We start from the raw sequence: 22,766 nt of genomic DNA, 5'->3' as shown, positions 1-22,766 counted from the left end.
ATTCACTATGGATTTATTTACCAGATCAAAGAGTAACTTCAACCTATAGCACTCATTTTTGTTTTCTAGTGTAAACTTGGGAGTTTAGTCAAGTGCCGGGGAAGGATTGTTCCTTTGAATTATGTGAGTACTAGCAATCACAGAGTTTTAGTTTCTAATAAACTGGAAGTATATTTTTTAGCTGATCTTTAGGAAACTTTAAAATGTTAGTACTAACTCAAAGACTATCACAGTGCTCTCACAGAAGTCTGAATATATTTGTCTTGAAATATCAGGGCAATTAAATATGGCAATAAAATATGACAAGTTTACAGTAGCCCTGTTTACCTGATATTAGGACCTCACAACATCATGTGAGGGGGGTGGGGTGGGTGGGTGAAGGTGCTTTTCCCCCTAGTATCTGTCCAGTTAACCCACTCTGAAAATCACTGAACACTTACAGGGGTAGTATATTGACATCTCGCCTGCCCTGACTGCTGGTGTGCTCTTCTGTATTTAAAAGTCAGTCTGCCTTGCTTATGTGTTTAGTTTCATCCTTTTCTGACCTGGCCATTTCTGTCTGAACTCATTTGCAGGGCAATCCTGCCCAATCCCAGCAGGTTCAGCTGCAGTTGCATCCCCTGGGGACTGGTGTCAAGGTCCTTCCTCCTTCCTTGCTCCCCAGGGCAGCTGGCCCTACCTGTCCTGCTGCATGGTGGCTGGGTCAGCTTTATGTCTAGGGCACAGCCCTCTGGTGACTGGGAGGAGAAAGGGAAAAATAATTTGGTTTCTAATTGCCCTAAGATATGATTAGGAACACCTTTCCACCGGAAAACGTCTGCTAAAGTATTGCAGGAAGGGCTTGTCAGTGCCGTTGCATGTTAGGAGATCACTGCGTATGACTGGAAATGTAAAGAATTAGTCACTGTTTTTTTTTTTGTACCCTAGGCTGTTGTTTAAAGCTCTTGCTGGGAATGTCGTTGCAACAGGGAGGGAGTATCAGGAAATAAGGGCTGGGGTCAACAGTGACAGTGCTGAGCAGTGAGAAGGGATGTGTCAGCGGAACAGAGGTGCCAGTGCCAAAAGCCCTCACCTGAGCCGCGGCTGGGTGAGTGCCAGGTTAGTGGGGAGCTCATGGCCCGACGAGGTGTTGGCTTTGTTCGGGTGGGAGGTTCTGGCTGAACTTCTGTGCGTGTCTGTGTAAGAAAGAAGCACATAAATAATCAAAAACTGAAAGTGGTCTTTTATGGGCTGATGCGTGATTGCTTAACTCTCAAAAACATTAAGTCACCAATAGTATTTGTCTGTTGTCAATGGAAAGCATTTAAAGGAAAGTAGTGTTTGGTTATCTGCATTTATTTTGTGGTGATTTAACAAGGTTTCATTTTGAGAAAGAGGAAAGACAACACAATGTATGTGAGGGGAGGTGATGTTGCAAGCCATATTATGTAGCTGCTGGCTGTACTAGGACAAAATAAACGGGGCAAATCCAGGTACTTAAACTGTTAAGTAAAGGTAACTGTTAATGCAAAGGTATTTGACTAACACTGGTGCTGGTCCAGAAAATACTGAAGGGAAGGGAAGGAAAGGAGTGAGGCTGTGGAGTGGGCTATAGACCAGGCTTTGCTAAAAACTACAAAAACCTGCCTCTTCTGATGAAGCTGTCTTCAGCCTGAAGTGCTCTGAGCCCTGCTGAGTCAACAGCTGCAGTCCCAAGAGTAATGAAGGAGGGGTAGGTTTTATGGTCCTGAGAAGCTAGTGCCAATGAGCACAGATCAGAAGAAGCCTGAGGCTGCCTTGTTTAATCCTGGAGCCGTGGGCTCCTTCAGCAACTTCCGACTTCAGAGGGGTACTGCTTTTCTTCCTTCAGTTGCTTGTACAGCAGGGTGGTGCTTGAGTTTCCCTCCTCAGCCTTCCTCCAGGCATTGCTCAGGGCACAGCCTCAGGGAGGGCTGCAAGTGAGTAGGAGGGAAGGGTGCAGTGGCATTCATGCAAATCCTCAGCTGCTTTGAGCTCTTCTGTACAAACCCAAGCTGTGGAGGTTTCTGATTCATGGGCTGTTCCATTTACTTAAACATCCTGCTTGCATTTTCTGAAGGCAGGTGGTGTCCCAAATTAGTCTCTTTAATATCATGAGTTCGAGGGCTAACTTTGATATGAACTGCATAAGCAATGAATAATAGCTGTTTCATTCCTGACAGAGGCTTGGTGATGGCTATTGGCAAGGAGTATCTAGTTAATTTTTGAACTCTCTTCCTCCATCCAAAGTTAAAAGCTGATCCCAAACTATCAATGACATCTGGCACATAAACTAGATTGTTAAATCTCAACCCATCGGATTGTGGTTCAGGAGCACTGCTCAAACCGTACTATGACACCTGAGTGTGCTTGAAATTCACCTTGCAAACGTGCTGTTGTGTTCCTAACTCACTGCCACCCCTCTACAGTCAGCAAGTGGCCAGTCAGTGCGGTGAGAGCTGGGGACTGTCTGAATTAGCATTCCAAAATAAGTGTGAGGTATTGCCCAATTAATATACTCTGCATTACCTAGGACCATGAGCGGCCTCTTTTGTGAGGTCCAAAGTTGTCTTTATAAAGAAGCGATACAAAGATGTCTTTAAAATATGTATGGAATGCACATTGATTATTTTAAACGCTGGAAAAGCCTTGGCTGTTATCTGGGAGAACAAGGGCAGTTTTACTGTATTGAGTCTTACAACATCTTTGAAACTTTTCAACTGGGTACAAGTCTGGAATGCGAATGATTTCTTAAGTCTGAATCACATACAAGTTCATAAGCAGTATTACTATCGTCAGTGCAGAAGGGGGAGTGGAGGGAGGGGGACTGTCTTCCCAGTAATGGACAGATTTAAAAAGCAGAAACTGGGAATTGACATGCTGTTCTTCCCCTGCTGTGGTTTTTGGGGTCAGGTTGTTGGTTTGTTGATTCTGTTCAGATCGACAGAAGAATTTTTAGGCCATCATTCCAGGCTTTTTTCACTTCCAGGAAGGATGTGCTTTGACTTTAACATTAGAGTGATGGTACCCATTTAGTTGTCTTTAGAGAGTGAGATTTTGATAGGACAACAGATACTGTGCATATCATGCAGCAAACTGCTGATAGCTGGCCTCTGGCCCGTGAAGTGACACCTAATGGAACCACACTGACATTTAGTGTTGTACAAAAATCTGGTTTCTTCGGAGTCTTCTCGGTGCACAGCCCTTGGGTCTGCTTTTGCTGCCTTATAACTTTTATGTTGGTGAAACTTCACTAATAATGAGAATTTCAATTTGTTACTTAATTTTATATTGATGTCAATGTAAGGAGACTCAGACCATGTGTTATTAGTTTGGTTTTATGAGAGTAGTGATCAGGCTGTTGAGTCATTACATCTACTTTACACTTTGGATTTTAATTGCTTTATAGAGTTTGTTAATTTTTGTTTAGTTTGCTGGTAGCTTATGAGTGATAGTTGTCTCTATCAAAAACTGCCACCAGCTCTTTGTTACTACTTCTATACCATAGTTCTTAGAAACATGCAGGCAGGATTTTATTCTAGGTAACTATTACATTGTAGCTTCAAAAATAGCATTATGTCTTATTTTGGCTTGTTTTCCTCTCTCTGTTACTATGAACAGATATAACGTTCAGAACAATGTGAGCAATAATCAGAACTTCTTAAAGATCAACTAATGTGGGCGATAAAACTACCCAGGTGATGTATTTGTAAGTGCAAGCAGTAATAAAGCCATATGAGAAGTCATTATCTCCACGTTTTTAATCATTCGTTGAGAAGTATATTACTGTTTATTTAAAATATCCTTAGTATAAAGCTCCTGGGAATACAGAGCTAGAATGTGGCATGCAAGTCCCTCTGTGTGGGGTTTTCCACAGGCAGCTGTTCTTTGACCTTGCCCTGCATGAGGAGTTTTAGACTTTCATTTCTGGATTACCGACTGCCCTCTCTCAGTATCACACGTTCACCTTAGCTTTCTAAAAAGGCAGTGGCAAATCAGATTGCATTAATGGAAAATGCCGTGGCCTAGAAAACAGCTTTTACTGCTGACAGAATGGGCTGATGAAATCTTGGCTGGTAAGGTATGCTATTTTTGACTGCGAAAAGTAGCATTTTCTGAAGGTTTGCTGAATGCAGTAATGCGATTTTATGTTGTTCTTTGTTAGTCATCACTAGCTGCTGGTGATGGATGTTGTTAATGTTAAACATTTAATCACCTGAAGTATACGTCTGTCTGCTTTTCTTTCTCAAAATTTTCAAGAATTGTTATCAGTTCCACATATTTTCTTAAAAAGTCAAAAACATCTCAGAGAAGGTGAACAGATATTGCTAAATCCATTTTATAAAGCCTGTGCGTGCAAATGAATGATTATGTGAAAAGAATTCAGTCTTGTCACCAGCTAAAGAGGTGCTTGCAGTAGCCATTGGCTTGCACGGTCTTTCTCCAACCTTGCTGTGACCATTTAATGAGGTCTGATTCAGACTAATTCCCACAATCTGCAGGTTTTATTCCCTGCTGAGGTTGGAATATTTGGATGTCTGTTCAGACATATAGTTTTCTTTTTAATTAGCACATCTGATTTTTTTTCTCTCTCTTTTTTTTTTTTTTTTTTTCCGAAGGCCACAACCTCTGTCCCAATCTGGGCAGGTGAAATTTCACAAGCACTTTATCATGGCTCATACCTCAAGCATCCGGACACACCTTTCTAATTGTCATTTATATCCGCCTGTCATTGCCTCTGGCATTTGCTGAGTTCACATTTCCATGTGATTTACTGCAAAACATTTTGTTTAACAAGTTGCTAACACACATTGACAGGGAAGTCCCCCTCAAGAAGCTGAAATAATGATTGCCTTCATCTTTGCTTTCTTGAGGTAGATTCTAAAATATCAATCTGTTTGTGCCGGTACTTTAGACTTTGCACATACGAAGAATTCTTGAAACTGGAAAACTCTGATCTTGAATCCGTGAGTGCTTTGAATTGCAAATGCTTTTTGTCACGGGCTCTGTGTGTGTAACAAGGCGGACAAGCTCTGAGGCAGTGCGTTTAATCCCCAGTTGCAGAATTTCGAGTGCAGTTGGTTTATGAGTCAGTGGCAGCTCTGCAAGTGTTCAGGTAACTATTAAAGTATTTGGATGCTGAGGCTGCTCCTTAACAGCAGGTCTGGGAAACTTTTTAATATACTAGGGCAGCTGCTCTGTCTTCTGGGCTCGGCTTCTTTGGTCCCTGTCAGTGGGTCCCGTGCGCAGCGGGGAAGGGTCCCGGCCGGGACCCCCTGCCCGTGGCCTCTTGCCGGGGCACGCTGCAGCGGTGGCAGCCAGTGTGGGGCACGGCCCGGGCAGGGGGGGTTCCTGTTTCACCCCCAAGGACCCAGGAGGCCTTCAGCCAGGACTCTTGGTGAACTAGTTTTTAAGGCCGTGGATGAGTCCAGTGTAACTGTTCCCATATGGGAGCGACTCTTTCTTTCCTTGTTGCTTTAAGGCAATGTGAGTAGGTGATATCTAATTTAGGCCTAGAATTTTCTTTCCTTTAGATAAATACTCAAACCCCATATTCCTCTGAAGCCCTAAAATTACTGTGCAGATTAACAGTTCTGTTTGTGTATTTCAGAATAAAGATACTAAGCATTTGCAATTGCCAAAACGCAGTTAATGATAACAAAGGTGATTCATACGGGTCTTTCAGAAGATTGCTTATGTCCCATGATGAGTCGGGCACAACCTAAAAAAATAGTTCTAAGTGGCACATTCATGTAAGCAAATGCATAAGATACAGCAAAAGAGCCATCTCCCCTCATCCCCCAGTTGGTTGCTGATCTTGTGTATTTGGGGCTCTGCCTGGCACTGCAAATTTACTGACCCAATAGTGGCTGGTGTTCAGCTGCACCTTCACAAAGGAAAAATACGTCTAGAAAATAAACCTGACGCATCAGATGCACCATAACTTAATCATTACAGCCAGCAGTTTTCCTCTGCTTAACTTCCTCAGGTTTTGATTATGTACAAATTTCATGGTTTGGTTCTGTTAGAAAATCCTGGGTTTGTTTATTTGAGTGTATACTTCTTAATGAATGAATGCAGGCAAGAAGCATTAAGTAATTGCAAGTAAGGAACATGGAAAACTAATATGCTGATCTGAATATTAGTTTTTGAAAGAACAGGTTCTCCTGTATTTTCTTGATAGGCTAATAAAAATTTTGGTAATCAAGTGACAAAGCACTTGAACATTCAAGCAAACGGTGGTCATCGAAGGACTTTTGGTTGGGACAACCTAACAAATTCACAGTCATAGTGGCTGTAGATGGCTGCTTGGTGCTGCTCTTGAGAATCACCCATCTGAGGCTGTATGGTGCTTTACTGTATGAAACTTGACAGTCACAGGAACACCGGGAAGGCAGTGAAGTTTTAAAGGGTGGTTTTCTGTCATTTGCGGTGAATCCAATGATAGTTGGCAAAGGCAGAGAGAAAAAGGGGAACATTTCTGCCTGAGGTCTGTTTGACTGAAGTTTGGAAGTGGACGTTACTCTGTGTGAATTTGGGATCCCCTGAGAAGTGAAAGATATCTGCTGAAAATATATGTTCTTGCATAGCCAAGTATATTTAACTGGTATAAGATCACTTTGTCAACAATATTTTAAAACCTCCTAAGCTATCTTAGATGCAATTTGGATGCTGCTGATAGCACTCTGTTAATTGTTGAGGCAAAATTAAGTCTTGATATGGTTTAGTGAGAGTAGATAAAAGCAGCGCTCATAAGAACTATGAACTGATAACTTATCATATCAGGAGGAGCATGGGGCGATCCGGGCGGATGTGAGTCACACGCCAGCTCCAGAGCATGTGAAGCCTTGGTGAGACTTGCCACCAGACTTCTTTGCCAGAGTAAATTTTTGTGGCCTGGACTGAAGTCAGTGGTGCTTTTGGCCATTTCTAAATAGCTCCATGGTTACCACAGTTAATTTCTTTGTTTATTATCTTGCACTAATTTATGTATCGTGTAGATATTTTAATAAATAGCTCTATCATGTCAGCCATGAGGGCCTCCGAGCCAAAATGGGATGTTATTGTTAGGTTTATTTGCCAATAGTTTTATCAGAGACGGATGCTTTTCCAGATTAGAAGCAAAATTGTGTTTGTTTTGTCACTTTCTCCTAATTAGCAGCTGTGCGACATCCAGCAGGAATTTGAAAGGAAGCTTTTCTTCTTGTGCGTCATCATGGCTGGGGTAAAGTTCTGCAGGCTGGGCTGTGTCCTGACCTGTATCCCAGCCCGTGGGCTGTGCCTCCAGGTACCTCCTCTGGCGGCCGGGGCCACCCGAGGCTCAGAGCGATGTGGCAGAGCCCCACTGGGGACGGCTTATCAGCTGCCTTTGCCAGGGACCGGACTGGTTTCCACTGGTCTGCATGGAGAGAGGGAGTAAGCCTGTCATTTGTTCATCAGTGCTGGCTAGCATTCACCCAGCCGCCTGAGAAGTCTTAATTTGCTTTAGTGATTGGGTTAGCTGTGGGCTCGTTCCTTGTGCAGGAGCTAGTTTTGTCTTCAAGCTGCATTATCTATCATGGCTTGGTTTGTGTGCTTCCTGCAGTGCTCAGAGCATGAGCTCCATCTCCCACAGGACCAGTAGCCACCTCCACTGTGTAAGCTTTCAGCCAGTGTAGTTTTGCTCCAGTATGGATGGATTCATACTCTGGATGCTTTACCTGGAGTGAGCCTGTGCCATCCCTCTCCTAATTCATCACTTCCCCTGGCTCACTGGTGTGTCTGCTGAGAGCCTCCCTGGAGTTGCCTGGCACAGGCTAATCAGGGGGAGAAGAGACATATCACAGCTATTTTTGTTCATGCCTAACATCAGTTTCTGCAGTTTTCTTCCCCAGGGTTTTATTTCATTTCATATATTTTTTTGTGTGCCTTCTCATTCATACAAAGGGAGACTTTCTGCAGAACTCTTCAAGAAAAGCTTGGCTTAAAGCATTCATCAAATGGTTGCTGCCATAAACAAACCTACTTTCAAATTTTACCAGGTGATATGCCCATTGCACAACTGGGCCAAATCCTGTAATCTTAGAGCAGCAGTTGTGTTGTAAATCTGTGGGTTATCTGGACCTCAAAGATGAATGGGCAGAGCTGTGATACAAAGATTCTATACATCAGCTAAGAGGACTTGACTTAGTACATGATGTGTCTTGTGCATTCAGGATAGGAGAGGATTTAAATGCTAAGTCTGGCTCAAATTGTTATTCTTCTTATCCAGAACTTGCAGCAGCCACTCATAAAACTGGTATCTCTCTGGCTATTCTTTTTCTGAATCTCTTGTTTGCTGAGGCTGCTAAAACAGGTCCCCCAAACCAGCCTCTGTACATCCAGTGCCTTTCCTTCAGTCTGCAGGGAGGTGTGTTGCTGAGAAGAGGCACTGAGTGCAGGCTTGGGGGGAGACATCTGCTCTCTGCAGAGGAAGCGCTGGTGCACCAGTGTGATGGAAACCATTCTGAGTGCACCTGCCCAGGGTCAGCGGTGCAGCCTGGACAGCAAGCACGCTGCTTTCCCACTCCTCCTAGATTGGCTCAGTGCCACTGCTGGCATCTCCTTCGCGATGTCATGATATGCGACTTAACAGGGGTTCTGGTGCACCAGTGTTTCTGTTCATGACCTAACAGATTGTGCTTCAGTGCTATGAGTGATACTCTTCTCCCCAGATAATTCCTTCTCTTGCTTTTATTTATTGGTGATAAAAGACTGTCACAGATAAATAAGCATGTTCTCACTTGACTTGATAATTTACATGGCATTGCTGAAGGTGATTTATAATTTATACATGGAGAGGATTTGCTGATCTCATTAATAACTTTCCAAACATCTAGATAAACATGCTATCGCTCCGAATCAAGTGAGCTTGAAACAGCCAAGGTATTCACCTGCAAGGGCTTCTGGCACTCCACTCTTTCCCAGACAACAGAAGTTTGACAAAAGAATGTGGGAACTGCCAAAACGCGTTTCTGCTCACAGCCACCCAGATCACCCTAAGGTGGGAGATTTCATCTGTTCTTGCTAAATTATTCTTCTGTATTGAAAGGCATGTTGACAGGAGCAGATTCCCAGCTCTTTGATTTTTAAATAGGGACTGTATTTCACAGCTCTGAGCACTCAGCCCATGCAGGCATTTCTCTGCATCCTCTCGAACATCCTGCCAAAGCCTGTGATGCAAAAGAGTAGGTAAACAATCTCCACAAGCTTCCTGTATGAAGGCTGTAAAAGGGGACCTTGAGACAGCCCTGGATATTCCCTGCTGCGTATGCCGGGTTGTTGCCATGAAATTTTGTTTCATCAGAAGTAATCACCTCCTCTCTTGTACGGGTGCCTTGTTATCTTGGAGATCTCCAAGTGCTCTGTACGCACTTATTGCTTAATTAAACCTCAAAACAGCTTTTAGATGTATCTATTGTGAATTTTATTGCCACTTTAAGTGGATAAACTGAGGCAGGGGTATTGAAGTTTGCGCTCTGGGTGTCTGTGTAGTTACACTCTTCAAATTAGAGGCCCAAAGCTCTGCTTTTTATTCCACTGCTCCCTGCTTCTTGCTTGCCATTAACTCCTGTGAGAAAGGGTTATCCACATCCAAGAACCTCCGGTGATCTGCAGGGAGATGAACTAGATGTTACAGAGCTGGTGAGGCCAGACCAGCTGGGATGGAAATGAGTGATTTTTTCCTCTTAATACTGTGATACACACTGTGTCCGTGAACACCAGAGGAAGGTCAGGCAAGCTGTTCTTAGCCTCTGTGACAGAGCCACGACTTAGACCTGGGTCTAAGGGTCTTGGTCTCCCCAGTAGCCATGAGATCACACGTCGTTGTGAGGCATCAAGACGTGAGAACAAATGTAGAAGGATGGCTTCCTGATGACTCTCTGCCTGTTGGGGGTTTTGCAAGTTAGCCCAATGAGGAGCAAAGCTTCAGCCTGATTTCCACATCTCGTATAGAATCAACTATCTAGAGAAATCCTGGGTGGTCTGAGTCTTCCTCTTTCACCTTCAGAATGTCTTTGGTAGTGAATGCCATGTTTAAACAAGGGTGCACCTGCATGTGCCCCATGTCCGACACTTCTGAAAAGCTGTGATCCCCATGGAATAAAGAAACATACAGTTTGAGAAAATTTAAGGAGAAAAGGACAAACAATTAAGCTGCTGTTTTCCTCATGTTGAAATTAAGCTTTGCACTAAACTTTGCATTGGTAATGAACTAAAAGTGGTCGTGCACTCCAAATAGCAAAGGGCAAAGAAGAGAGAAGCAACTCATCAATGTATGACCCTCTCTAAAATGTCATGGGTAATCAAGTGTGAAGTACTTAATGGATCATGATTTGCACGCCACTATTTTGATTGATGTACTACTTAGTGTAGAGGATTGATAGCTTTTTACAGTGATGTTGATGGGAGTCTCTCAGAAGCACCTCCATCTATTTTCTGTAGTGCTGGGGAGAGCCAAAGCAGTGTTTGTTTGAAGCCATTGTATTCTCAGCATCTTTGTTAAACGGTCAAAAATAGCGCAGAGTTGTTATCTTACACAGACCCAGATCTCACCAGAACTGTCTATATTTAGTCATCTTCCAAAATCTTTGTGTCAAGCAATTCTCTGGGGAGATCAAAGTAGCTTTGTTTTTTTTAAATACTGTCATACGACCATTTAGAGAGGATGGATGTGAACCATATTAAGGCATCTTGCTATAGCTCCAGAGATAGGAATTTGAACTCTGTTCTGGGCAGTTCACAGTTAACCCAAGAATAAAAAAGCCCTAGTTTTCAGTCTGCTGACATGGTGTGGCTCCATCACAGTCATGACACAAGTTCAAACAGTAGCAGAAAACATTACAACTATGCCGAGTTCTGCTGTGGAGTGAAATTCCACTTGCACAAAGGAGACAGCATTAAAGGATTTATGTGCAGGATCAATCCACAAATTCTTGACAATAGACAATTCATTAAAGGGTATTAATATAATAATTATTTCAGCCAATTTGCAATGTCTCATTAGCATATATAAAATACAAGTAATTTTAAAATAACTGAAAATAACATGTTAGATCCTCACTAATACCTTATGAGTACACTCTTTCTAATTCCAAGACCCTCAGCTGATGCCAGCTGATGCTTGTGTTAGGAGCAAGTAGACATTTTAAACAGTAATGTCGGAGCTACATGTTAGGCCTTTCCATGTCAAACTGCTCAAACTGCTACCGTGCTCTATCACAGACATATCTAACTTTGGAAGTTTAATTGCCTTTCTACGGAGCTGTTAAGATTTAGGAGATGAGAGATAATCCCAGGCTGGCTGGACAGTGCTTTGAGATACAGATCTTTGTTCCCATCAGTGCTTTTGCAGGACTGGGGAGAGTAGCTTGTAAGCAGGTCTCCTGACAAGAGGATTAGGGCTTGTTAATGTGGAGATTCAGGCCAATTAATCAGCTTTCACTGGAGTATATTGTAAAATTCAGAAGTGATTTTTTTTTTCTGTAAAATTGAGTTGCCTAAAGAACAAAAATAACAATTTTCTATGTTTGGATTGTTTTTTTAAAATTAAAAAAAAAAAACAACACCCTTAACTTCTTAGATTTGCTTAAAAATCTCTCAGTTTTGTGATTTTCCTTGTGCTGCTTCTGTTCAAGGGAAACCATCAATTTGTTTTTCTAATTGAGTAATTATTTGAAACTGATTAGTTGACTCATCTCTTAAATCTCACAGCTGGCATAAAGGTGATTAAACTTTCAAAGTTAGATGAAGTCTGTGACAGAGAACAGTGACAGCTTGAGCACTATGAAATGGAGAACATCCGAACACTTGACTCAGACAGTAATATTTTAAAGATGCTCTTAGCGCTTGCACAAGCGTGCTAGCAATGTGAGTACTCTGCACCTAAAAAGGACACAGCCGCTCAATTGCTGTTTTGGAGAAGTGGGGTCTTTATCATACCAGGGCATTTGTGTATTGTTTAAGTATTTTTAAAAAAAGAATGCAAAATGCAGACCACTGGGGTGCCAAGTCCCCAGTTCAGCAGTACATCCCTCTTCATTAAAGCACTTAAATGTGAAGTTATGCGTGCTTTTAATACTCTGCTGAATTGGATCCTACAGCTGCCTGGAAAGGAAGGGACGGACACCTCCTGGAGACACTGCGCGGACAAACAGCCCTTTCTGTTTCCTGCTGGTGGAGTGCCGGCCACTTCACTTGCGACTGCCAGTCCTAGCAAATATCTTCCTGTAGAGAGCAGAGCAGGTTGGGATTTTCATTCCTTGTGGAAAATGCTGACTTCTCACTGAGAAAGGGTTTTTGTTGTTTGTTTGTTGGGTTGGTTTTTTTTTTTCAGTTAGGAATTGTTTCATCCAGATAAATCTTTAGCTAATTTTTGTTTTAATTTCAGACAAAACCCCAATGCAGCAAATACTCTGTCCGGGGGCTGGCTTATGATGTTTTGATGAGACTTTTCAGCCGACCCTCCTAGCACAGGGCTGGAAGCTGTGTATGCAGGCAGTGTCGACAGTGTTAATGCGAGATCAGGATGCTGTCAGAGATCAGTAGCAATCATGATATGGAAAATGTCAAACTTATCCTCAGTATTTTGCCCCCAATACCACAGCTATAGCAAAGATGAATGTTGCATATATAAGCTATTATTAATTCATAGAAATATAAGATTTTCAAGTTTGTGTATTTTTTGAGTTTTTTAGCAGTTGTGATCAGTCAGCTGTGTAGCAACATTCAGAATAAATCTTAATAGTTTTTAAGAATAAAAGCTAATTTTTAATTTTTGAGCTGTTCCATGTATGTGTCTATTGAACTTATTTAACATATGTATTGTATATGTTTTTAATTTTTTATCCTTTTGACTGTCTAAGTTTCCTTAGAAAAAGGTGACTGATAAAGTAGCTTTCAGCTTTTAAAATGGTTGGGTTATCAGTATAATTATATTTATTTTTTATGAGAGACAAGTTGGTTTGAAAAGTTTCTTTAGAAGACAAGCATAGAATTTCTCTGTGTAAAATCCAGAGAACAGTTACAGCTTAAGAGTGGCACTCCAAAAATAAAAACTCTGTCCCTGCAGAGAGGATTTGGAAGTGTAACAATGCCAGCGGTGCCATGGGTCTGTGCCTGCAGTATGCAGTGTCCAAGTGCAGGGCTGCACGGTAAAAATGTCTGGCGATTGACTCTGAAGGCTGTATTAAAAAAATGATATCCAGGCAAACAAGACCTCCTTGGCTGCGATAAACAGGCCTTTCTAGTGCTTGTGTCATACACCTGGCAATTTTTTTTGTACCTATAGCGCTCTCTTAAATGTATTGCTGTATCAGATGTCCTGTCCTGTTGTGTCTGTGCCTGTTGCTGAGCTAGCAACTTCTTCATTTCTCCTGTAAAATTAAAGCTCTGGACTTCAGGAGAGCAGATTTTGGCTTGTTCAGGAATTTGCTTGCCAGGAGGGCAGCGAAGAAGCCTACATGAGCTGGTGGGTTGCAAAGGAAAGCTGCTGAAAGCAGCCCATTGCAGCTGCGGAAGGCAAAGCAGGTGCAGCAGGAGGCCAGGGTGGATGGGCAGGGAGCCCCTGGCACAGCTCAAACACACAGGAGAGGTGCCCAGGACTGTATAGTCTAACCATTGCCTGAGAATGCAGAGGAGCAGTTAGGAAAGCCAAAGCTTGGCTGGAGTTGGACCTGGTGAGGGATATGAAGGAACCAAGGACACCTGCTTCTGCAGGCAACAAAAAGAAGGCTGAGGAAAATATGGTCCCACCACTCAGTGGGGAAGGAGACCTAGTGACCAAGGCTAGGAAAAAGGCTGAAGTACTGAATGCTTTTTTGCTTTGGTTTTCACTGATACAGTTGGCTGCTTGGCCTTCCAGGTCCAGCAGTCTGTGGAGAGGAGTGAGCTAAGGGGAACTTAAGTGAAGAGGACATATATGAGTCTGTGGGCCCTGATGGGATGTGTCTGAGGATGCAGAGGGTGGCTCCCTGCTGTCTTTGACAGGCCATAGCAATCATGGCACTTTGCAGTTAGCAGTGAGCGCCTCATCCCTTTCCCTACTGAGGACTCAAGAAGAGACCTTGGATGGTGATCGTGATTCATTTCTGCACCAAAGATCTCTCTGGCTCCTTGCTCCTCACTTCTTTTAACTTCTGAAACTGAAGTAGGCAGTTGAATTTCTTGTCTCCTAGGAGCCAAAAAACCCCCCAAATCTGGCCAGCTATTAATGAGGTGATAATCACCTCAGCATGGACACACACCAGGCAGTGTACCGTTGGATTGCCAAGGTTTCTGAATACTGCTGTGACTATCTACAGCCACTGCTTGGGATGCTGCCCTCCTCTTCCTCATCCTTCTGTCTGCAGCTGAGCCTTTCCTGATGGCCAAAAGGGCTGCAACAGTCATCCCCAGCAGAGCCACCATCGGTTGGCCTGGCATGGCTGAGCCTTCCCACAGCAGCTGCTTTCGGTGCTCGGGCAGGTGATGGAGAGTCGCCTCTGCCATGCTGTGCAGCTGGAGGCCACGTGCCTGGTGTCGGTCTTCTAATGTTTAGAATTACTGCATTGAGAAAAATCCAGTCTGATGAGGTCTCCCTGGGCACATGTGGACTTTGGCCTTGGAAGGGTCATGCTCAGCATGGGTTGGAAGGGAACAGCCCCGTGCATGGCTGCGTGGCCACCACCTCTGGCAGCACTAGCCCAGCCTGGGGTGGCCTTGTCTCCAGGCAGCCCCCGGGGGATCCTGCGCTCTGCTGGGGCTGGGTGCCTGTCACCCCTCTCCTCTCATGGCATTGGGTGCCTGGGGGACGAAGGAGGGTGATCCTCTCTGCAGCTGAGTGGAAGCCACCTCGTGCGCAGGCTGGGCTGTCCAGGGCAGTGAGGGAGAGGGGCCGCGCTCTGCTTGCAGCTTGCTCTGGGAGGGACGTGGGTGCAAGGCCAGCAGCAGGGTCGCATCACGCGCGGCGACTGGCTGCCAGACCTGGGGTCCCCACTGTAGGAACCGTTGGGGAAGGCCGGTACAGCCCGGCGGCCCAGCCTGTGGGCTGTCTGGGGTGGCTGGGCTTTCCTCTGCTCCTGCCAGGGCTGCACCTCTCCTCTCATCACGGGATCAGTACCCAGAGTTTAAAAAAGAAAAACAAACCACAGCACTAGCTGCATACTTGTTGCGAAGGTTGCTACACTGGGGAAAAAATAACTAAAGATTTACTTTCTTTCAAGGTTGTTCAGACTGACTGTGTGAAAAGCTCCTCCACTCAGTTTATGCTACGGCTTTGCACCGGACGTCTGTGTGCGTACCTGCAAGTGTACCTGCGTGTGCAGTCTCAGTGGCTTAAACAGGGTTTGGATTTCACATCGTAGTATGTTTGTGTTCCAAGGTCCCTTTATTTCTGTTTTGAACTTCCCAGGTTTGTACCCAATCATGGAGTAAAAGTGCTCTGAAGTCAAACAGTCTAGGCTCTTTCCCCAGTGGGACTGGGTTTCCTTGTGTCATCCATCCAACAAAAATACATGCTTAGTGAGTAGAAATACTGATTTTTCTCATCAGAGATGTGACTTAAAGGTGGAGAACTCTTTTTAATTGTAGCAATCGTACAGTCATTATTAACAGGAGTCAAAGATCTTACAATGTGGACATCAAAGGAATCTGACATTATTTGGAAACAGCATTTGGTACATCACATCAAATTCTACAACTTGACTTTTAAGAAAGGCTCAAGAGAAACCTTTTTTTTTTTTTCCCCTAGCTTCTAAGGATCTTTATTTATCACCCTCAGGGGCATTACAGGGAGTAATTAGATTGGACCAGGAGAACGACTTAATTTTACAAGAAACTCATTAATTCATCCTATTTAAAATCTTCTCATTTCACCCCAAACCCAATTATGCTTGTAGTGGCAATGATCTGGAAAGGCATTGTCTCGTAGGTATTAGGGGGGCCACTGGGACTCTTGCGGTATTCATGTCGGGGAGACAAGGGTGACTCCCTTTCTTTGACTTTTAGGTCAAAAGAACTAGTTGCTGGGACAGCTTGACAATTAGAAAACCCTGATGAGCATTTGGAAGGAAAACAGCTGTACAATAACGGAGGGGTTCATGGTGCAGGGCAGAAAGCTCATCAAAGGAGACTATCCAAACAATTGAGTTCTATAATTAACACACAAAAATCTGTTCAGAAATGGTAATAACAGTAAAAGAGAACTGAGAAGATGCTGCCTACTTTTGTGGCAGATGTGATTTTGTTACAATCTGAGAGAGAAAATCCATCCTTTTAAAGAATGAGAAGAACATTAGAGGGGAAAAATAAAAGCAACTTTTTGTTCCTAAGGTGCAGTTAAAACATGAGCTTAAAATATTTCCAGACAGAGAAGAGCTGTAGAAAAAGTAACCAGTGATGAAAGACATGAAATATGCTATCAAGGTATTTTTTCAAGCCTTTAAACACAAATTTATTTTCTCATTGAAGTTTATAAGCCTGACACTGAAATATCTTTTCTTAAATTATTTGCTTTGTCCTTCATTTCACCAAGGATACTATTTTAGTGTTTTTCATTAAAGTTGGCTGCAATTACTGACTTCAGAAAAGTTTCCCCTTGTCTGTTGTGTGTGGAGGGAGATTTGATTCAAAATTGCATCTCAAGGAATTTTGACATTTTCATGAGTATGTAGCTGATATATTCTTCTGCTTCAAAAAATGGAAACTATTAAATGCAGTTTCTGAAATTTCAGCTAACTCCACAGATTTTTAGCTATCTTATTCACTTCCCTGTTATAATGAATGTTCTCAGTGGTGTGCTGGTCCCTTTTGGGAAGGAGAGGTGCAGCGGGAACATGGTTTGTGTTTGGTTACTGGTCCTGCCCTGGTTGAGGGCCCTTTCTGTGCAGAAGTTACTTGGAGATTGCAGCCTTTAGCATAATGATCTGTAGCGTGATGGTTCTGCAGTCCAGCATTCCTGTGCCTGTTCTGTGCTTCCCACTGTACGGAAATGCCCTCCTATTAGTCTTTTTTGCTGCTGCTGCAAATAAGCACTTTAGAACATCTATGTAGAATTTTCTTCTAATATACATACATTCATTGACTTAACTAGATTTACTCGACCAAAACCATGTTTCTGTGCCAGTTTATTCACCCCATTCCCTTTATTAGCTCCTAATTTGGAAATCAGTATTTTTCTCGGTGGTGAGTTCTCCTCTTCAGCAGAAACTGAGGCAGCAGGTAGAAACTTTTCCTTCTGGGCTTGGTCCCCGGTTGCCAGGGCTGCCGCCAGAGGTGCTGCCCAGCGGCTGGCAGCTCAGGGCTGGCTCCTTTGGACCTCCCAGGCCCGGCCTCTGCCCAGCTCAGCCAGCCCCGCCTGGCTCCAGGGTCTCTTTGCTCCCCAGTTCAGTGGCCTGCTTAGCGGTCTTGGGGAGTGAAGGGCAGAGCCCTGCCTCTATGGCACTAGCAAAGCCTCTTCTTGGAGCTTGCTGAGATTTTTTAAAGATACGCACTGCATTTTTAATGATTTAGGAACTTGTCAGTGAAGAGACTGGGATGGTTTCTTTCTCCCTGCCTTTGCAAGACATTATGCTCTTTTTTTCTTTTAAAAGAACTATTAAGCATGTCAAGCCTTTTCCAAACTATGATGGAAAGATGCAGTGCCGTTTCAACAAGGACAAAGGAACAATTTCAGAACAAGTAGCAGGGGATTTTTTTTTTAACAACTTTAAATTTGCAAGAATATTTTTTTAAAGATTCCCCCCTTCAGAATAAAACATAGCTTATTTTAAAATAGTTAAAAACAATTTAATACGTGTATTTTGTTGTAGCTGTGACTAAAAAGAATGTGGTTAGAATCCCATCCACTATGCGTTTTTAAATTCTGAAATTGCTGGCTGAAATTTTCTAATAGAAAATTCAGCATTTGGAGAAACCAAGAAAGCAGACTTTCCAGCCCACACAGGCATTCTCTTTTTTTTTTTTTTTTTTTTTTGAGAAAGACACGAGTCTGAAAATCAGATTTTAATGAGAAAATGGAGTTTGAAAAACAGCTTGAGAAAATTTACATCCAGATTTGACTGAAGTTCCATAATTCTTCCGAGTAGTTTTTGCAGTTTTAACATGTATTACTCTGGTAAAATTAAAAAAAAAATAAGGCATATAATGATGCCAGCAATGTTTGACAAATTCTGTCTCACTTTAAGAAAAATAGAAATCAACTAGATTTTAACATTATAACTCAAAGAGATCAGCATAATTATTTCAAACTGATGTCCATTTAAAATAAATGTGATTTGTTCTGAGGAAAACTGTGAGCTTTTTCATGCTGAAAATATTTTTGTTTGAGAATTTTCCTTTGATGTAGTGCAGGTGATTGTAACCTTGTTATGCTTGAGGATGATCTGAACACGAGAAAATATTTTTCTCTCTTTTTTTTTTTAAAAAAAACAACTAGCAGAAAAAAAAAAATAAGGCAAAGCTATGGTATTGAATTCAAAGTTTGCATTGCACATGTGAACTAATCTTTTTACAATGGTATTTTTCGAAAACTGTAAGAACCCCATTCATGCTGGGTCTCACCCGTCAAATCCTTCCCAGAAAAGCAGCCGCGTGAAGATTTGTCGTGAGTAAGCAATAAAGACTTCCAGGGAACAGATTCTATACAGGCTTCTTGTTTGCCTGCTAAATCATTAACCTTCAAAAAAAGCTCATCCATAGCCTTAACAGGCACTGGTTGTAGTAGGTGTGTCAGCAGTATTTCATGCTAAAAACAGCTTCTACAGGATTAGATTTGAATTTTTAAGTGACAGTACCACAGAGCTCTTAGCGGCAAAGAACTACTGGTTTAATGCAACACATTCTCTAATGCCCTTTTATGCCAAGTGCTGAAATGTGGTGAATCTCTGAGCACACTAAAATGAAGAAAACTAAGTGTTCAGGAGTAGGTGATTTTTGAAACAAAATGGCTGTGTATGCGTTAGGAGCAGCCACTGCATTTGGAGAGCTTTCTTCAGGTCTTGAAATATTAATGATCTTGGCTTAATATAGTAGAAAACAAAATACAGTGTGTGAAATGAAGGGGAAAAAAAAATCCTTGAATTATGGACTGTTGACCTTCAAGTACCCCCTGAATCCATCTATTCCCTTGTAAGCCACTGAGTCTGAAAAGACAGTGAGGAGGAGGAATGGTCACAAAAATCTTTACCTGTGACATCTTCCTACCTTTCCAACAGTGTGTTACAGCCCAAGCAGGATCTTTAGCCTTGTACTAGATTGTTTATGATGTTAAATATTTTAATACTAGGAAGATGCTAAAGACAGCTCTTTGTTTAATAATTTCTGTGAACTATGATGTTCATATTAACGGTAATGGTAGAGTTTACATGTTTTATTTTAAAAACCTTAACTAATAGAAAGAATTTTGTGGATAAGAGCAGTTGGCTTGGCCTCCTCTTGTATTCTGTTTTTCCATGCCTTCATATATGGCAGCAAGATTCTGCCTGTCGGTGTCTGTCCTGGTCATAATCAGGCTTAGGTGTATTTCTGATCTGAGCTGTGACAGTGAAAACTGAGAATAATATCTCAGATCAGCATCTGCCACTTGACTGCTGCTGTTGTTAAACCAGGCACAAGAGGACATGTAGTGATAGTACAACTCACCAGATATTGTGAATCATATCAGAAAAAGAAAGGTACTTTTCCAGTTGTGGGTTTGTTTTTTTTTTTTCCCCTTTTTCCTGGGCAATTGACATCACAAGCAGAATAAGCTATTTTACATGAGTTGCGTTTGTGTGCTGTGACTGCCTGGCTGATAGGCTGTACCCAGTGGGTTTGTATTTGTGTTCAGGGTCTAATTGTCTCTGATGTGGGGAGGCTGAGTTTGACCCCTGTGATTCTTCCTGCCAAATCTGTGGTTTCTGATTTTAATCGAAACCCCAAGGCCGTTTGAAGCATGGCCAAAAAGCACCTTGCAAGTTGAACCTTATCTAATAATGTGATGCATGTAAACTCTGCAAGCATAAATCTTAGTCACTTGAGCCATGTGTTTTTATAAGATCCTCTGGTCCAGTGACAGCCACAGCGAACGAACGTGGACTGATCTCCCAGTGCTCTTACAGATGGTGCACAGCACGTTGTAAAGTTAGGACTCGTTAAGGAAATTCCATAAATGGCTTTGGTTAATAAGAGTGAAGTAACTTGCTGGTTTATAAATGTGTTTCTAAAATCCCTCTCCATTCTCCATTGGATGGCTTCATAAGAGAAGGAGGGAAAGAATGAGGGAGACTAAGGGAAGGGTAAAACAGAAGGAGTGAGCCCCGGTTGCACCCCGCGTACTGGAGCCTGTGCATAGCAGGAGAACCCTAAAGGTAGCACAGGTGATAAATGATGAGATGTGAGTCATGTGGTGAATACCAGGAACAACCTTTCCTTTTCTACACGTTTACATGCCTGGATATTTTCTCTGTTCTTTTTACTGCTGAAAGCAAGTGTGATGGTGGGCTTTTATCTCTAGCCAAGGGAGAAATTTCTAGGATGACATACCTGTTAGCCACTATTAAAATGTGTTATTAATGATGCTAATGAGTTTTTTCCAAGTGATGTAAAAGTAGCCATTCATGTAAGCATTGCATTTATGAAGATGATGTCACTGAAAGCTTGCCAACTGCATGTGGGACCTTGTGGCAGTGGTGCAGTTAGTGCTATGCCCTGGCTTCGAGGAGGGGAGAGCACTGCTGATTTCCTCCCTTGGGGAGAAAGAGCCAAATGGATTCTGGCATGCCAGGAGGGAGACGTGCCATTTCCAGTCATGTTAGGCTGAAGGCCTTGCTGCCAATCCCAGTGGGTTCCTGTCCCACTCCCTCTTAAAAATTGGCAGCATCTGACTGTCAGCTGCCATTCCTTAAGTGGTCATAGAATAAACCAATTGCACCCCTTTTGTCATGCTCTGTGTGTGTGTGTGTGAATGCAGGTGGACATGCGTTAAGCAACATGCAACTCTGCAGTAAGCACAAAAAGGCAGCTGATTTTCTGGCAGTGTCAATAGAAGAGTTTGGGGTTTTTTTTCCATCTCCAAGCCAGCTTTTAAAATGGCTCTTGTTGGAATTAGAAATCAGTATCCCCTGACATAGGATTACTCATTAAGAGTGTGATGATTGTTAATTTTTCACCTGGGGCTAAGAGGACATCATTAGATCTCTTTGAAATGCCTCCTGCCTTGATTTTGAATAAGCTAGCTAGCAATTTATGATCACAGCCTGGGCAAGTAACACTCTCCCTTCCTGTTCCTCCATCTAGCTTGCAAAATCGGATACTACAAGGCTCTCTCGACAGATGCTGCTTGTGCCAAATGCCCGCCTCACAGCTACTCCATCTGGGAAGGCTCTACCTCCTGCACCTGCGATCGGGGCTTTTTCCGAGCTGAAAATGATGCTGCCTCCATGCCCTGCACTCGTAAGTTGGTCTTTGAACAGTCTCTTCCCCTTTTATCATCCATTTCTTCTCCTGTTTTTCATTCACTGTGTATGTAGGAAATACTGCCCAGAGATCTATGTCTTTAAGACGTGTCATGCTTCTGAGAGCAGCATTCAGTAGCTCTTACAGCCCTTTGCAGATGCAATTTGAATTTTGGCTCACACTTCTGGGAGAGAAAGTGTTACTTCTCAGCCCTGAATTCCTAACAGTGACATGGTTGCACTGACCCTTGAGAGCTTACAGTCTAAATAAATCATGAGACTGAGAGGAGACAAAGCCACAAAAGAGGAGTGACTCGCACACCTCAGTAGCAGAGTTGGAAATAAAATACAGGTCTAAGTTCAGTCCGAGGACCTGTCCAGTAGCTCACATCACCTTTCATCACTTTAAATATTGATATTTGTAGAAATTGTGAAAGTTTTTCTCATAATTGTATGATCTAGGATAAATAGGTAATGTTTATAATCTCATGATATATCCAATTTGCTCAAAATGTAGCTGGTCACCCTTAGGAACATAAAAGTGTTCCTCTGAAAGGGGTGGTAATGCTAAACCTTAAACCTTAATGAAACAAACACACAAAGTATGGTTTATTTTATGCTTTGTAGGTAAATACATCATGTACAGCAAATGGAATTTTCTTTAGTTCCATCAAAATGCCTTCAGCAGGGAGAGCAAGAGGTGTAGTGCACTGAGCACACCCATGGGGTTGGTGGAACAACTCCTTGTCCTAAGTGTTGCTTAACAGCTCATGCAGTCGAAGACCTGGGATTCCAGGCATACCCTGGTGTTAAATTGTGATCATCTAGTTCTTTGGTTTTCGCTTGTATAGGAGCAGAGCAATTTGAAACAGTAAGTGAAAGGGCTATATTTTACCAGGGGATATCCATGTGTGGCTTTCCCTGAAAGCTATTGGAAATGCTTCCAGATTCTTGGAGTTCAGCTGTATGTTTCTGTAGAGAGTGTGTGTGTCTGTGAGTGAGGGAAGGCTGAGATATTTCTTTTGTAACATTTTAATATATTCCAAATTAATTTTGGAGAGATGACTCACATTTATTTAAATCTTAATTTCTCCCTTACAAGGCAGAAACAAAGTATGTCCATAACTAAGCCAACACTCATCCCTTCCCCACACCCCCTTGATTCCAGCTCTTCTTCAGTGATCTCCTTTTCAGCTGTGAGTTTTGCTGGGTGGTGATTAAGCAGGTCTGGGCACAGCCAGGAGCAGCTGCTTTTGCTTAGTAGGAAAGCAGAAAGGTCCATATATCCCTTGCCAAACGTTGACTGGGGATGGAGGTCTAACTGTATTGTGAAGCCTT

At 42.7% G+C, this 22,766-nt stretch overlaps 1 protein-coding gene across 2 annotated transcripts in view; it reads left to right on the top strand.

The window, feature by feature from the left end:
* The window catches only part of EPHA4 (EPH receptor A4), a 107,722-nt gene that overhangs the window by 21,380 nt on the left and 63,576 nt on the right, over nt 1–22,766 (top strand). For both annotated transcript variants that reach the window (XM_074912686.1, XM_074912687.1), the window contains exon 4: nt 21,271–21,426. In XM_074912686.1, the coding sequence (XP_074768787.1) occupies nt 21,271–21,426 (156 nt within the window). The remainder of the gene's footprint in view (nt 1–21,270; nt 21,427–22,766) is intronic.

The sequence above is a fragment of the Athene noctua genome, chromosome 8 (genome assembly GCF_965140245.1).
Source record: "Athene noctua chromosome 8, bAthNoc1.hap1.1, whole genome shotgun sequence".
Lineage (NCBI taxonomy): Eukaryota > Metazoa > Chordata > Aves > Strigiformes > Strigidae > Athene > Athene noctua.
Note: the sequence above shows the minus strand (reverse complement) of the source record. Positions and strands in the feature narration are given on the sequence as shown.